We start from the raw sequence: 11,174 nt of genomic DNA, 5'->3' as shown, positions 1-11,174 counted from the left end.
AAAGTCCCAGGAGGGGAAGGGGACTCTCAGGAGCCTCTCCCTTCCCTTATAAGGACAGACAAGAATACACAAGAGGACAGAGCATGGCGTCTTTATTGGATTGAGATGGGGAGAGGGCCTGTGGTAGTCTCAGTTGTAGGCTATGATCTGGTTGATCCAGGTGCTGAACTTGCTAACCCGAGTGTATATGGCAGGCTTGTGCACGTTGCAGTTGCTGGTGCCCCAGGAGACAACGCCAATAAGCACCCACGTGTTCCCTTTCTGGCAGACAAGAGGCCCTCCAGAGTCTCCCTGAGGGAAGGAGAGGGGAGAAGTCAGCTCGGCGATTAGGGGGTGTCACAGGACAGTGAGAGGATAAGACAGGGTGCTGTTGCTCACCTGGCACGAGGAGGCCCCTGAGCTGCCTGCACAGATCATGGAGTCAGTGATACGTGAGCCCCAGTACTGCCTGCACTGACTCACAGTGACCAGGGGCAAAGCCACCTGCTGCAGGCGTGCTGGGGTCACATTGCCTGTGGGCCAGAAGGGGGTGGTTAGGCCCGGGATGACTTGTTCCCATCCTAGCCCTCTCACCCAGATTTTTGGCCCAAGTTCCTACCCACGCCGCTGAGGCGTCCCCAGCCAGTGGTGGCACACGTGAGGCCTGCAGGCAGTGCCTCATTTGGAGAAGCCAGGCAGACTGGTGTGATTCGTTTTGTGTACTGGGCCGGGGAGGCGAGCTTCAGTAGTGTCAGGTCATTGTTTAGGGTGGTAGGGTTCCAGAAAGGGTGCGTGATGGCCTGTGGAACCAGGAAGGGGCCACGTAGAATGGGGGGTGGGCACAGGCCTCCAGTGTTGATAGGTGCTGAGGGGCTAGCCTAGGGCATGCCTTGAATTCCTCATCCCCAGAGCCCACCCACCTGCCCCATCCACTCTTCCTTTCCGTGTCTGTAGCCCAGACACTCACCTTTGAGATGGACAGAACCTGCAAAGGCTCAGCATTGGATGATCGGTCATATTCGCCCAGGACAACAAAGTGGCGGCCAGGGCTGCAGTGAGAGTGGGGTTGGGCAGCCGCAGGGAGAGCAGAGCAACAAAAGAAGGGCATCCAGGGAAAGGAGGTTGGAGAGGAGGGCTAGGGGGCAGAGTGGGAGTACTCACATGACTTTGCAATGGGCAGCAGTGACCACCCAGGATTGGCTGATGAGGGAACCACCGCAAAAGTGGAAGCCACTGCTATCCTGGGGTCAGGAGTCAGAAGTGGGAGTGGGCTCAGGCTATGCCTAGGCAGGAAGCACCTGGTACCCTGCCCCACACCTAGGGTGCATGTACCTGCAGGGACACCTGCCAGGGCCAGGAGCCTGGCACTGCATTCTCCCCGTTGACAATCCTCTGGCTGAAGCTCAGTACCGGCTTGATGGCAGGAATGCCGCAGCCTGCTCTGCCATTGGACTGGTGAGGACCTGCTTCTCACACCAGCCTGCCCACCTCTCCCCACCTCCTCCTGGGTGCCCCCGGCTCTGCCCCAGAGGTCCAAATCAGAGGGCTCGTCACTACCCCTTCTCACCCACAGCACTTTTAGGTATCTCAATTACCCATGTCCAACTGGCCCCCAATTCTGTCCATTCTCTGACAGCTCTCTCCAACTTACTCCCCATTGTTCCCCAACTTCACCACCACCCGCCATTTTTCTCCCTGACCCCTGGGATAGTCTCCTCTCTAGCCTTGCACCTGCTCCAGGCCTCCACAGCCAGAGGTTTCTCCCTGAACTACGTGTCCAACCTTCATTTCTCAGTTTCCTAAACCCTCCCTGGCTCCTAGCTCTGGCCTTACCTCCTGTCCCATTTTGAGGCCAGCCCCTGTGCACCTCTTGCCCCCCTCCAGCCCTGGCACATCCTTTTCTCCTTTACCCATTCTGTCCACCTGGTTCCCTTCCCGGCAGCCCAGCTGAGCCCCTGGGCAGAAAGCCTGGGCTGGCTTTGGGGGCTAGGTTGCTTGAGGGCTGGTCAGTCAGGGCTGGTCCAGGCCCACTCACCCCAGGAGGAGCCAAGGAGGCCCAGGCTAAGGGTCAGGCTGAGCAGCAGCATTGTGGCAGATGTGAGGTTGAGAACTGGGCCTGGTTTTATGGATCTCCTCGTCCTTGGGCCAAAGTCCCAGGCCTGAGGCAAGCCATGCTCTGGTCAGGAGGAGGGTCTCTAGGCCAAGGTCCTGGACTCAGGCCTGGACTTATCAGAGCCCAGGTGTGAGGCTCTCACTTCCACCCTCCAAAACCTGGTCTCTGATTGGCTCCCTGAACTACCTCGCATCCCAAGTGTTGAGCACTGGGTAGCAAGGACCTATGGTGAAATTAGGTTTATGGTAACCACCTGGTGGCTGGGATCAGGGAAGTTTCCCAGGGCTGTCAGGGGCATCAGACTTAGAAGCCTGCTCTGCACCCGGGGGTGATCCTGACAGGTGGAGGGAAGGTCCAGCTGTACCAGCCCTGCTGAGGAAGGCCAGGGCCATGTGGCCAGCACAGGGGTTCTGGCAGGTCACAAATCCTAACAGATAGCATCTCTGTGACTCCTCACCAACTTGAACAGGAGTCAGTTTGCTCAGAGAGATGGTGACTCTCCCACCAGCACATGGTGCATTTGGTTCCAAACCTTCATCTGTCTGGCTCTGAAGCCCATATTCTTGTTGATGAAATGATATCTGGGAGGGGCCTAGCACACAGGAGGGTAAGGTGTGAGTCCTTGGTGATTGGCTGACCTTGGATGGAGGTTACAGATACAAGGGTGACGGCCATCAATCTCTGACAGCCTCCAGGCCTTGGGGCTTCTGTGGGCAAGCTCTTAGTGTCTGCAGCCCATTTGTTGTAGAGCTCCAGGCTGAGCCTGCACTGAGGAAGAGAAGACGACCCTGTGTGCAAAGCTGTAGTGGGTAAGTTGGCTGGGCTCCTAGAGGTGTGGGGGCTCTGACTGATTCAAAAACATCAGTCAGACAAATAAGATGAGTTAGTGGTTGAACAGAGGGATGGAGGGACAGAAATGTGATCAAGCAGTTATAACACAATACTAATTGCAAAGTTGATTGTGGGTGTATAGGTGTTTGGTGTACAATTCTTTCAACCTCTGTGTTTTAAAATCTTCATAGTAAAATACTGGGGGGAAAAGCATAATCAGGGTCCTAAGGATATCCATCCCAGAGTAGACCCTCCCCAGAGGTTGGGCAGACGCTCACCGTTCCGGAGGTCCATTTCAGTCAGCCGTTCTGAGGGCAGGATGCTCCTGCCAGCACAGAACCTAGGCTGGCCCGCAGTGGGTACTCAGCAGTGGGTTTGCTGGATAAATGTGTCATGTCATCTCTCTCGGCATGAGCCCTGACCCCAGTCAGCCCAGCAAAGTTGGGAGTCAGTTCCCCTGTTCACAGCCTAGCATGTGCAAATAGAAGCCCTGTTTGGTGTCAGCACCTCAGGTGTGCCTGGTCACAGGAGGGGTTTCACAGGTAAAAGTGTTGCAGGGGTGAGGAGTGTTTTGTGAAAATGTACTCTTGGAGTCAGGGAGCAGTTCCTCGGTCAGCACTTTAGCCCTCAGTGGGGTCCATGGGGGCCTCCTTGACTGAGAGCTGTGGGCTTTGTCCTGGGACACTGATGACCCACGGAAAGACTAGGTAGGGGCAGCACATGTGGCCCATCTGGGTTTTACAACAGTCCCCAGTGGACCAGAGGCCAAGAGCAGTGCATGAGAGTGGTAGGGGGGCCTCTGCAGTGTGGAGAGTCAGGAGGGGGCTTTCCAGCTGGAGCTGCATTGCTTGCCTGGGGGACTGGAGGAGTAGATGCCTGAGGCGATGGGTGGTCACCTCTTAGGCCAAGCCCTGAAACCTTGGCAGGGAGTGGCTTCTTCAGATGTAACTTGGCCACAGAGTTCTCATGGCTGCTTTTCCCCCTCCACCCAGGAAGAACATAGCCATCTGTTTAAATATATATATATATATTTTTATTTCCTGGGTTTATTCCCTCTTGTTCCAAGCTCTGAGCACCATCCTACTTCACTCCACTTCCATGGCCTGCACAGTTTCTTCCAGCAGCTCCAGGGTCAGTGGCTTCACTGTCTGGGACAGGACAGCTGTGGTCCCAGGAGCAAAGCGGTACTGGCTAGGCCTGGGAGAGGGAAGGGATGGCCTCTCAACTTGGGCCCATCATGTGGCCCATCTGTTTCTTGCACCCCCTGTCTCCCCTGCTACTGCCCCATCCTCCCTAGTGGTCCCCCATCTCCCATGCTCTCACCTTTTTAAGGGCCTTGTGGGTGAGCTCAATGTTCGCAGAAGCTTGGCGCCAGTCCCCATTATCACACATGCATCCACACTGCCCCCAGAGCCCAGGTCACCTAGGATCCCTGCAGTGATGGCTTCCACTAGCAGCTCCTGCGCGGCCTCCAGCTGTGATGATACATGTGTGTGATGCCTGATGGACCCTTTTGGTATCACCTTCAGGCTACAGCCTAGAGGTTTTGTTCGTCTCGAAGCCCAGACTATTTACCATTTGCTCATACCCAAACCCCTCTCTTTCCCTACTCCCATCTCCAGCCCAAGCTCCCCTGCCCTGGTCTCTGCCTCCCTCTCTCAGAAGACCCTGTGTTCCTATTGCCCCCCATCTTCATAAACCTCTTTGAGTCACTTACACTTGTGGTTCTGCTTCCAGGGCTGTCCACCCAACCAATATGGTCTTGATCCCCAATCTACTGGTTCACTGCGTTTTCCCTTCTGGTCCTTAGGCACCTCTGAAGCAACACATGTCACCCACTTCCATCCCACCCCAAACAAAATCCAGACCCCACTTGCTGTTCCCTCCTCCTTGAGCTTCAAACGGTCCTCTCTGAGCTTTGACTTCTCCAGGAGTACAAACTTTGGCACTAACGGTGGTCTGCTGGAATAGCACTTCTTCACTCTAACTCCACTGGCCCCTCAGTCTTGACTCAGTCGTCACCTCCTCCAAGAAGCCTTTCCTGACCTCTAGACTAGGTCAGGATATCTCTGTGTTATCCCAGCTCCAACGTGCACTTCCCATCAATGAACGCGTAGTGGGCGACAGGTGTTGCTCACCCCCATGTTGGGCTGGAACCGATCCTCCAGTACCGCCAGGGCTGCGTCCTGGCCCGAACCTGCAGGCAGGAGGGCATGTGAGGTAAGTCCCTGCCATCCCATTGCCGGATGAAGGTGAGGCCAGGGTCGCAGGGGCGGGATTCGTGGGGAAGGGGCGGAAGTGTTCACCCAGGGCTGTGAAGGGCAGACGGCTGTAGGAGCCGTGGGGGTGCACGCTGTAGAGTTGCGGTCCGGTCAGGTCTACTCCGCCCACTATCAGCGACGCGCCCACGTAGCCCCGGTACCTTTCGCAGAATGGGCGTGGTGAGCCGCAAGCACCCGGCTTCAGGTCCCGCCCCTCCGTGGCACCGCCCCGAACCCACCCCTCCCCCATTCTTTTCTGTTGTTTGGCGTCCCTTGACCAACATTGCTCCTTCCTGTTGCCCAACTCCACTTAGGCCTGCCTTTTCCGGTCTCCGGGGCTTTCGCAGTCCCGCCTTTCATCCCGTCCCACTTCCTCTCAGCCCCACCCTCCCTGCAACAGCCCTTCCCCAGGGTCATCTTAGCCCCGCCCAGCACCGGAAGAGCGTTTGGCGCAGAACGCGCGTAACCGTGGCCACACGGGGCTCGCGGCCCGTGGACAGGGCGTGTAGCTCCATGTTGGACGCCGCCATTCGCGTGGTCATCTCGGCGTCCGCGGCTACTCCAGCCCCACAGCAGCTGAGAACGAAGGGAGGGTCGGTGTGGGCGGGGCTGAGATGGATGTGCTGTGTCGGGGATGCGTGGGGGAACGGGGTCGGGGATTTCTCACTAGATTTTGGGGGCGATGAAGTGGATCTTCTTACAGCTTTTGTCCATCACTATGGAATCTCTGGTGGCCCGCGTATCCGCGCCCAGGAGGACTCCGTCCTGGGGAGGGGGAGGGGCCTCTAGCTCAGTGTTTGTCGGATCCCCCCAGCAGCCCCTCTAAACACCCCAGTCCCAACTCCCTGCTCACTCGGAACACAAGGCCCGCGATGGTGGTACCAGTCTTGTGTGCTTGAGGGCTCCGAAACCCCGGGAGGACGCGTTCTAAGGATAAGTTTCTGGAAACAGAGTGTTAAGGCCCAGGTTGAGGCTCTTCTGGGACTCCATCACATCCTCCAACTCTGTCCCAGCCTCCCTCACTTCTCAGGGTGAGCTTGGGAATACAAGTCGCCCAACACATGTTGCCGTCCCTTTGCCCCCTCCAGAAATAAAGGTCCTGGGGCTTCTGGGAGTAGAAGCTGCAGAGCCAGCTCACCCCCACATACCTCTGGCAGTTCTCGAAAGAGAAGCCCCCTCGGGGCTCTAGCGCTGGCTTCAGCATCTTGAGGTGGGCAGGCTGGTCCAGGGGTTGGGGGTCGATGTGGGACCAGCCCAGAGTGAGAAAGACCAAAGCCTTGGTCCTCTGTCAGCGTCTTCCCCACACCCCCCTTGGCGTCTGACTCTTCCTGCTTTCGCTTTCACCTTTCCTCAGAGCCTGGCTGTCACCTTTGTGCATCTTCTCCTTTACTTCTGGTCCTAAGCAGCTTGGCAAAGGGGAGGTTTCCTTGCTTGGCTCTCCATCATGCTCCCTAGTCCTCCGTCTTAACAGAGGGACAGATCCCTCCCTCTGACCGTTGTTCAGCAGCTTCTGCCTCTTCCAGCCTGAGCCCCAAGCTTTGCCTGTCCTGACCCCAACTCTAACCTCAAGTCCCTCAGCCCTATGGCTGTCATATTGGCCAGGCTTCTGTTACTGCCCTCCCAACATTATCAGGCATGGCTGCCTTTTGTCCTTCAGCATCCACTTTCTCTCAGCTCCTCTCTTTTGTTGCCTTTGCCTCCTCCCTGAAACTTGAAACCCCAAAGCTCAGTCCTCCATCATGGTGACACTGATCCTTCCAGCTTCCCTGTCTCAGATGGTGTCTTCTATCTAACAGAACAGGTGCCGTGGGGCTGCCCATCTAGTGGCCCGGAAGCATGCTGGGCTCTACCCATGGACAAGCCTTATTTCACATCCCAAATTACCCTTTATTTATCCACATCTTTCTCCTACCGCTTTAGCCTCAGCTAGCATCCTCTCTCTCCTGGGTACTGCACTGTCCTCCCTGCCTTCCCCAAGTTTCTGCCCCTACCCACCACCCCCAGGCTCCCCTTTACTTTTCAGAGAAGGGACTCTTTCTAGATTGGAAATCTGGTTACACTCTTTCCCTAGTTAACCCCTTCAGCAACTGCATATTGCCCTTAGGCTCAAACTCAAGTCTTTTCAGTGGCCCACATTACCCTTCTCATCCCATCTGATCTCAGAATAGCCATCACTTCCTCTGGGAAGCTTTCCCTGACCCACAAACAAGATTCTGCCCCTTGGTGCTCCCTAAACTTTTCTCTCAGACCACTTAGCTCCAATAATTAATCTTTCATTAGAAGAATGATCTGATTAGCGACTGGATCTCCCTCAGATTCTAAACTCTTGTGCTTCTGTCACAGGCTTAGCACTCACAAGTCCATGTCCACAGGTGGGTTCTGCCTTCCCTTGGGGGAGTGGGTGGGACAGCTCACATCTTCCCTGCCTTGTACCCTTAGCTCCACGTGCCTCCATCCCACAGCTATGTGTGCAATTATCTCCAGTCGCCCACCCCCAGAGCAGAGGCAGGCACAAGGCAGGCTATGTGCTACATAAACAGCTCAACCGGAAGAGTGGGAAGCTATCATCCTGGTGCTCAGTTCAATCTCAGGCTTCATCAAAGCCCATCTTGCCCTTATGCTCCACAAAGCACCAGGCCTATGGCTATTGCTTGGTGGATACTGGTGCCTGGATGCCACTGCCTCCTCTGCAACCCACAACACACGTCAAAACTTAAAGAGCAAAAGAGGGTCTTTATTCAGGGGGTCGGGGCCCTGGGCTGGCAGCTGGGGGTGCAGGGGTACGACGTCGGTAGGCACCCAGCAGGATGGCATTGATGTGCTCCAACGTCTGGTTGCTGAAGACCATGTTGAGGTGCTGTGTCCCATGCAGAGGCAGCAGATGCACAGGCTGTGGCTGGCGGCTCTGCCAGCGGGCACAGAGCTCAGTGCTGCGTGTGGCCACAGTGTCGTCACCGTCCTCATAGAGTACCCCCACGGGGTCTGTGTAGGGGAAGCCGTGGTCAAAGATGTAGGTGTTGGGTGTGGGCAGGCCCACGCCATACAGACAGTATACTTCCACTCCAGGTGCTGGGAGGCCTGCCAGTAGGTCACGTGACTGTAGCCACATGTACCAGCCTTCCTCAAAGTGCAAGTCTGCAAAGAAGCGCTGGAAGTCACGGCCTGTGTAGTTGAAGCTGGGCGTGGAAATGAACACATGGTCTTCAGGCCATACCTCTCTGGAAGGAAACATCCAAGGGGAGGTCGTTGTTATGCGCTGTTCCTCTCTCAGCTTGATGCTGGACACGATCGGGATGCCCTGGTTGTCACCTGTGAACACGAAGCAAGGTGGGTCAGGGAGCCAGGTCTGGGTCCCTTGGGCCCACAACTTGCCCCCAACCCAAGTTCAGCTGGATGCTAAATCTTGTCCCTACCCAATCCAAATTGAGCCTCTGAGCAGGCCTCTGAGCAGTAGGTGTTCAATGTGTGCTTTTTAAATGAGAAGCCCTGATGGCATGTCTGTGGGGCACAGCTGTAGAGCCTGAGGAGGAGGCCAGGGAAGGAGGGGCCTCCTGAGGACGGGTGTACATGTGTGAATGTGGGAGGATGGTGCTGGTGGTTCTCCCTCAGCTAATTGGCCCCTGTGGCCTGCGCTGCACAGGGGTCAGAGCTCCCTTCTGGGAAGGATGATATTAGACTGTCTGTGTTTGGCACTTACTGATGTAGTCTGATGAGTGTTTCCCTCAGCAGACTGTGAGCTACTAGGGGGCAAACTGAGTATGGCTATACCCTGCCTACAGTGTGTGCTCAACAAGTGATAGCTATGCCACTTCTCAGAGAAGAGCATAAGGGTTTCTAGGGTCTGGCCCTGGCTTTGGCAGATCTGTCCTTAATAGACAGATCCCTGGGAAAATGGGCTCCTGGAAGCAGAGGCAGCTGAAAGCTGAGTGGGCAGGACCTGAAACCACAAGAAACAGACCTAGGTCCATGAGTCAGATTGTTGGGGTTCACTTCCTTTCTGTTTACTCTCCTTTTGTCACTGAAGCACCAAATCACCCAGACTTCTGGCAGGAGCTACTCTAATGTCTAGGCTAGGGGGCCAGTGACAAGGGCCATGCCTCAGGGGTGGTAAATTACACACTTAGCCTGACATGGTGAGCAGAAGCAGGAGTGAGGGCAGGCCCATGGTCAGCTTCATCCCCCTCACTCCAACCCCCTCATTGACACAGGTGGTCCAAGGCCTCACCTGAAGCCAAGACCAGCATGGGCTTGATGGAGCCCCCCCAAGGAGCCCCAAGAGAGATGAATCCATCAATGAAGCGGTCCTTCCAGGCCTGGGGCTGGCGCAGCAAGAAATAGAGCAAGTGTAGGCAACCAAGGCTATGACCAATGAGGAAGACAGGCTTTCCATAGGCAGCATGCATCTCCTCCACCAGCCCAGCAAGTTTCCGGTAGTATTCCTCCTGCTGGCCTGAAGTAGGGTGGATGGGGTCAGGGCAACGGATGGGGTCAAGGCCCATCTGCCCTGCCCCAAGCCTTCAGAGACACTCACTCGGCTCCAGCCGCCAGTCGTAGGGGGCGGCCCTCACTGTCTCATCGCGCACATACCCGTTGTTGACCAGATTCTGCACTAGTGTGTGCATGTAACCTGTAGGGGAGGCAGCAGCATTGGAGGCTCTGGTCATGGCTCCTGTGGGCTGACCACAGCTGGAGCCCTGCCCTTTCCCCAGTAAACACACCTGCCAGCTTGTTGTTGTCCAGGTACTCAACAGAGTAGGTCTTCCCAAAGCCAGGGACACGGATCTGTACACCAGGGGCATTGGACACGCGCCCAGAGCTGCGGTTGTAGACAACCCTGAGGGCAGTGGGACATTCAGCAGCCCAGTAGCCAAGGGGCAGAGTGTGGGGGCTGGGGCAGAGGGGGTGGCACACACCTGGTGTTATCTATCCAGCAGTCCACTCCAAGGGGTAGGAACATATTGAGATCCAGCCAGATGGTGAAGAAGTCCTCTGTCTTGCGGTAGCACATCCAGTTCACCACATCTGGTTTATCCAGCTTGGCTTCCAGTTGATTCCCCAGGCAGCCAGGCACTGTGGGCACTAGCCTTCATTCTGAATTCCTTGCATTCCTCCCCGCCCTTCTGCCTGTCCCCCCAGCTCCACCCCTTCATCTCCCATGCCCTCAACCCCCAGGAACTAAGGATGTGATCCTTTCTGATAACATCCCCCCCCACCCCATTCCCACCCCCCCACCCCATTCCCCCCCCCCACCCCCACCCCCCACCCCCGGCAGCCCAAAGCCCTGGTTCCCCTCAGGCAGGGGAGGTGCAGGGGCCAAGGCCACTGACCCATGTCCCCATAAGGAAAACACCTAGCTTGGCTCTCCATTAATGCCAAAGTCCAAGGTGAAAACAAATAAGTATGGGAGAATGGGGGCTGGAGACCTGTTTTCCAAGGGCCGGGCACCTTGTCCTTGCTGGGGTGGGGGCTGAGTGGCTGCAGCTGACCACAGTTTGTAACGCCCTGGCTAAGCCCTCAGGCATACCCGCCCCCAACTCCACCCCCCTAGGGAAATCAGCTCAGAGACAGGAACAGGTGGTGGGGGAAGGGGTGGATTTCTCTGCAGGACAAGCCTTTGGACCCTCAAACACTGAGGCAGGTATCAGGGCTAATGCAGGGGCAGAAGGGCCATGGCAGGGTCTGCTACCAGGGGCTGGGGTCCAAGCTCCCTGAGGTCTGGCCTGGTGCATCAGGGGCCTGTGGGGGCTTACCGAGGATGACGGGCCGTGTGTGGTTACTGAGCTCAGCCTTGGGCGTGGTATGCGGGGGGAAGAGCACATTGAAAAGCCAGAAGGGGGTGGCAGAGGGGAGCAGCAGCCCCAGCAGCAGGAGCCCCCATTGCCATGGGGAGCCCGACGGCCCCATTCCAGCCCTAGTGCCTACTGCCCAGTGAAGCAGTCCCGGGCTGGCCTTATCTGGAGTGGGGATGGGAGGGGCCCTAAGGCCAGTGG

The 11,174-nt window shown here is 56.6% G+C and overlaps 3 protein-coding genes across 4 annotated transcripts; all 3 read right to left on the bottom strand.

The window, feature by feature from the left end:
• Positions 1 to 75: 75 nt before the first annotated feature.
• On the bottom strand, positions 76 to 2,137 carry CTRL (chymotrypsin like). The gene is made up of 7 exons (XM_025920665.2): positions 2,015 to 2,137; positions 1,312 to 1,415; positions 1,141 to 1,220; positions 947 to 1,028; positions 599 to 779; positions 379 to 512; positions 76 to 291 (listed from the first exon to the last, which is right to left on the bottom strand). Exons 1-7 carry the CDS (start codon positions 2,064 to 2,066, stop codon positions 130 to 132), a joined length of 795 nt encoding a protein of 264 aa, XP_025776450.1. The 5' UTR covers positions 2,067 to 2,137; the 3' UTR covers positions 76 to 129.
• A 129-nt stretch (positions 2,138 to 2,266) lies between these two features.
• On the bottom strand, positions 2,267 to 6,513 carry PSMB10 (proteasome 20S subunit beta 10). The gene is made up of 8 exons (XM_025920674.2): positions 6,333 to 6,513; positions 6,038 to 6,125; positions 5,852 to 5,949; positions 5,620 to 5,760; positions 5,230 to 5,345; positions 5,062 to 5,120; positions 4,247 to 4,398; positions 2,267 to 4,120 (listed from the first exon to the last, which is right to left on the bottom strand). Exons 1-8 carry the CDS (start codon positions 6,386 to 6,388, stop codon positions 4,009 to 4,011), a joined length of 822 nt encoding a protein of 273 aa, XP_025776459.1. The 5' UTR covers positions 6,389 to 6,513; the 3' UTR covers positions 2,267 to 4,008.
• A 1,384-nt stretch (positions 6,514 to 7,897) lies between these two features.
• LCAT (lecithin-cholesterol acyltransferase) lies at positions 7,898 to 11,167 on the bottom strand. 2 transcript variants are annotated; one of them, XM_086689142.1, is made up of 6 exons: positions 10,935 to 11,167; positions 10,098 to 10,263; positions 9,903 to 10,018; positions 9,716 to 9,811; positions 9,410 to 9,634; positions 7,898 to 8,493 (listed from the first exon to the last, which is right to left on the bottom strand). In XM_086689142.1, exons 1-6 carry the CDS (start codon positions 11,086 to 11,088, stop codon positions 7,919 to 7,921), a joined length of 1,332 nt encoding a protein of 443 aa, XP_086545268.1. In that variant the 5' UTR covers positions 11,089 to 11,167; the 3' UTR covers positions 7,898 to 7,918. The 2 variants fall into 2 exon arrangements, with proteins under 2 accessions (XP_086545268.1, XP_025776280.1); XM_025920495.2 differs by having other exon boundaries at positions 10,098 to 10,254.
• Between the last annotated feature and the right edge of the window lie 7 nt (positions 11,168 to 11,174).

This window comes from Puma concolor, chromosome E2 (assembly GCF_028749965.1).
Source record: "Puma concolor isolate L17-30 chromosome E2, mPumCon1.1.hap2, whole genome shotgun sequence".
NCBI lineage: Eukaryota > Metazoa > Chordata > Mammalia > Carnivora > Felidae > Puma > Puma concolor.
Note: the sequence above shows the minus strand (reverse complement) of the source record. Positions and strands in the feature narration are given on the sequence as shown.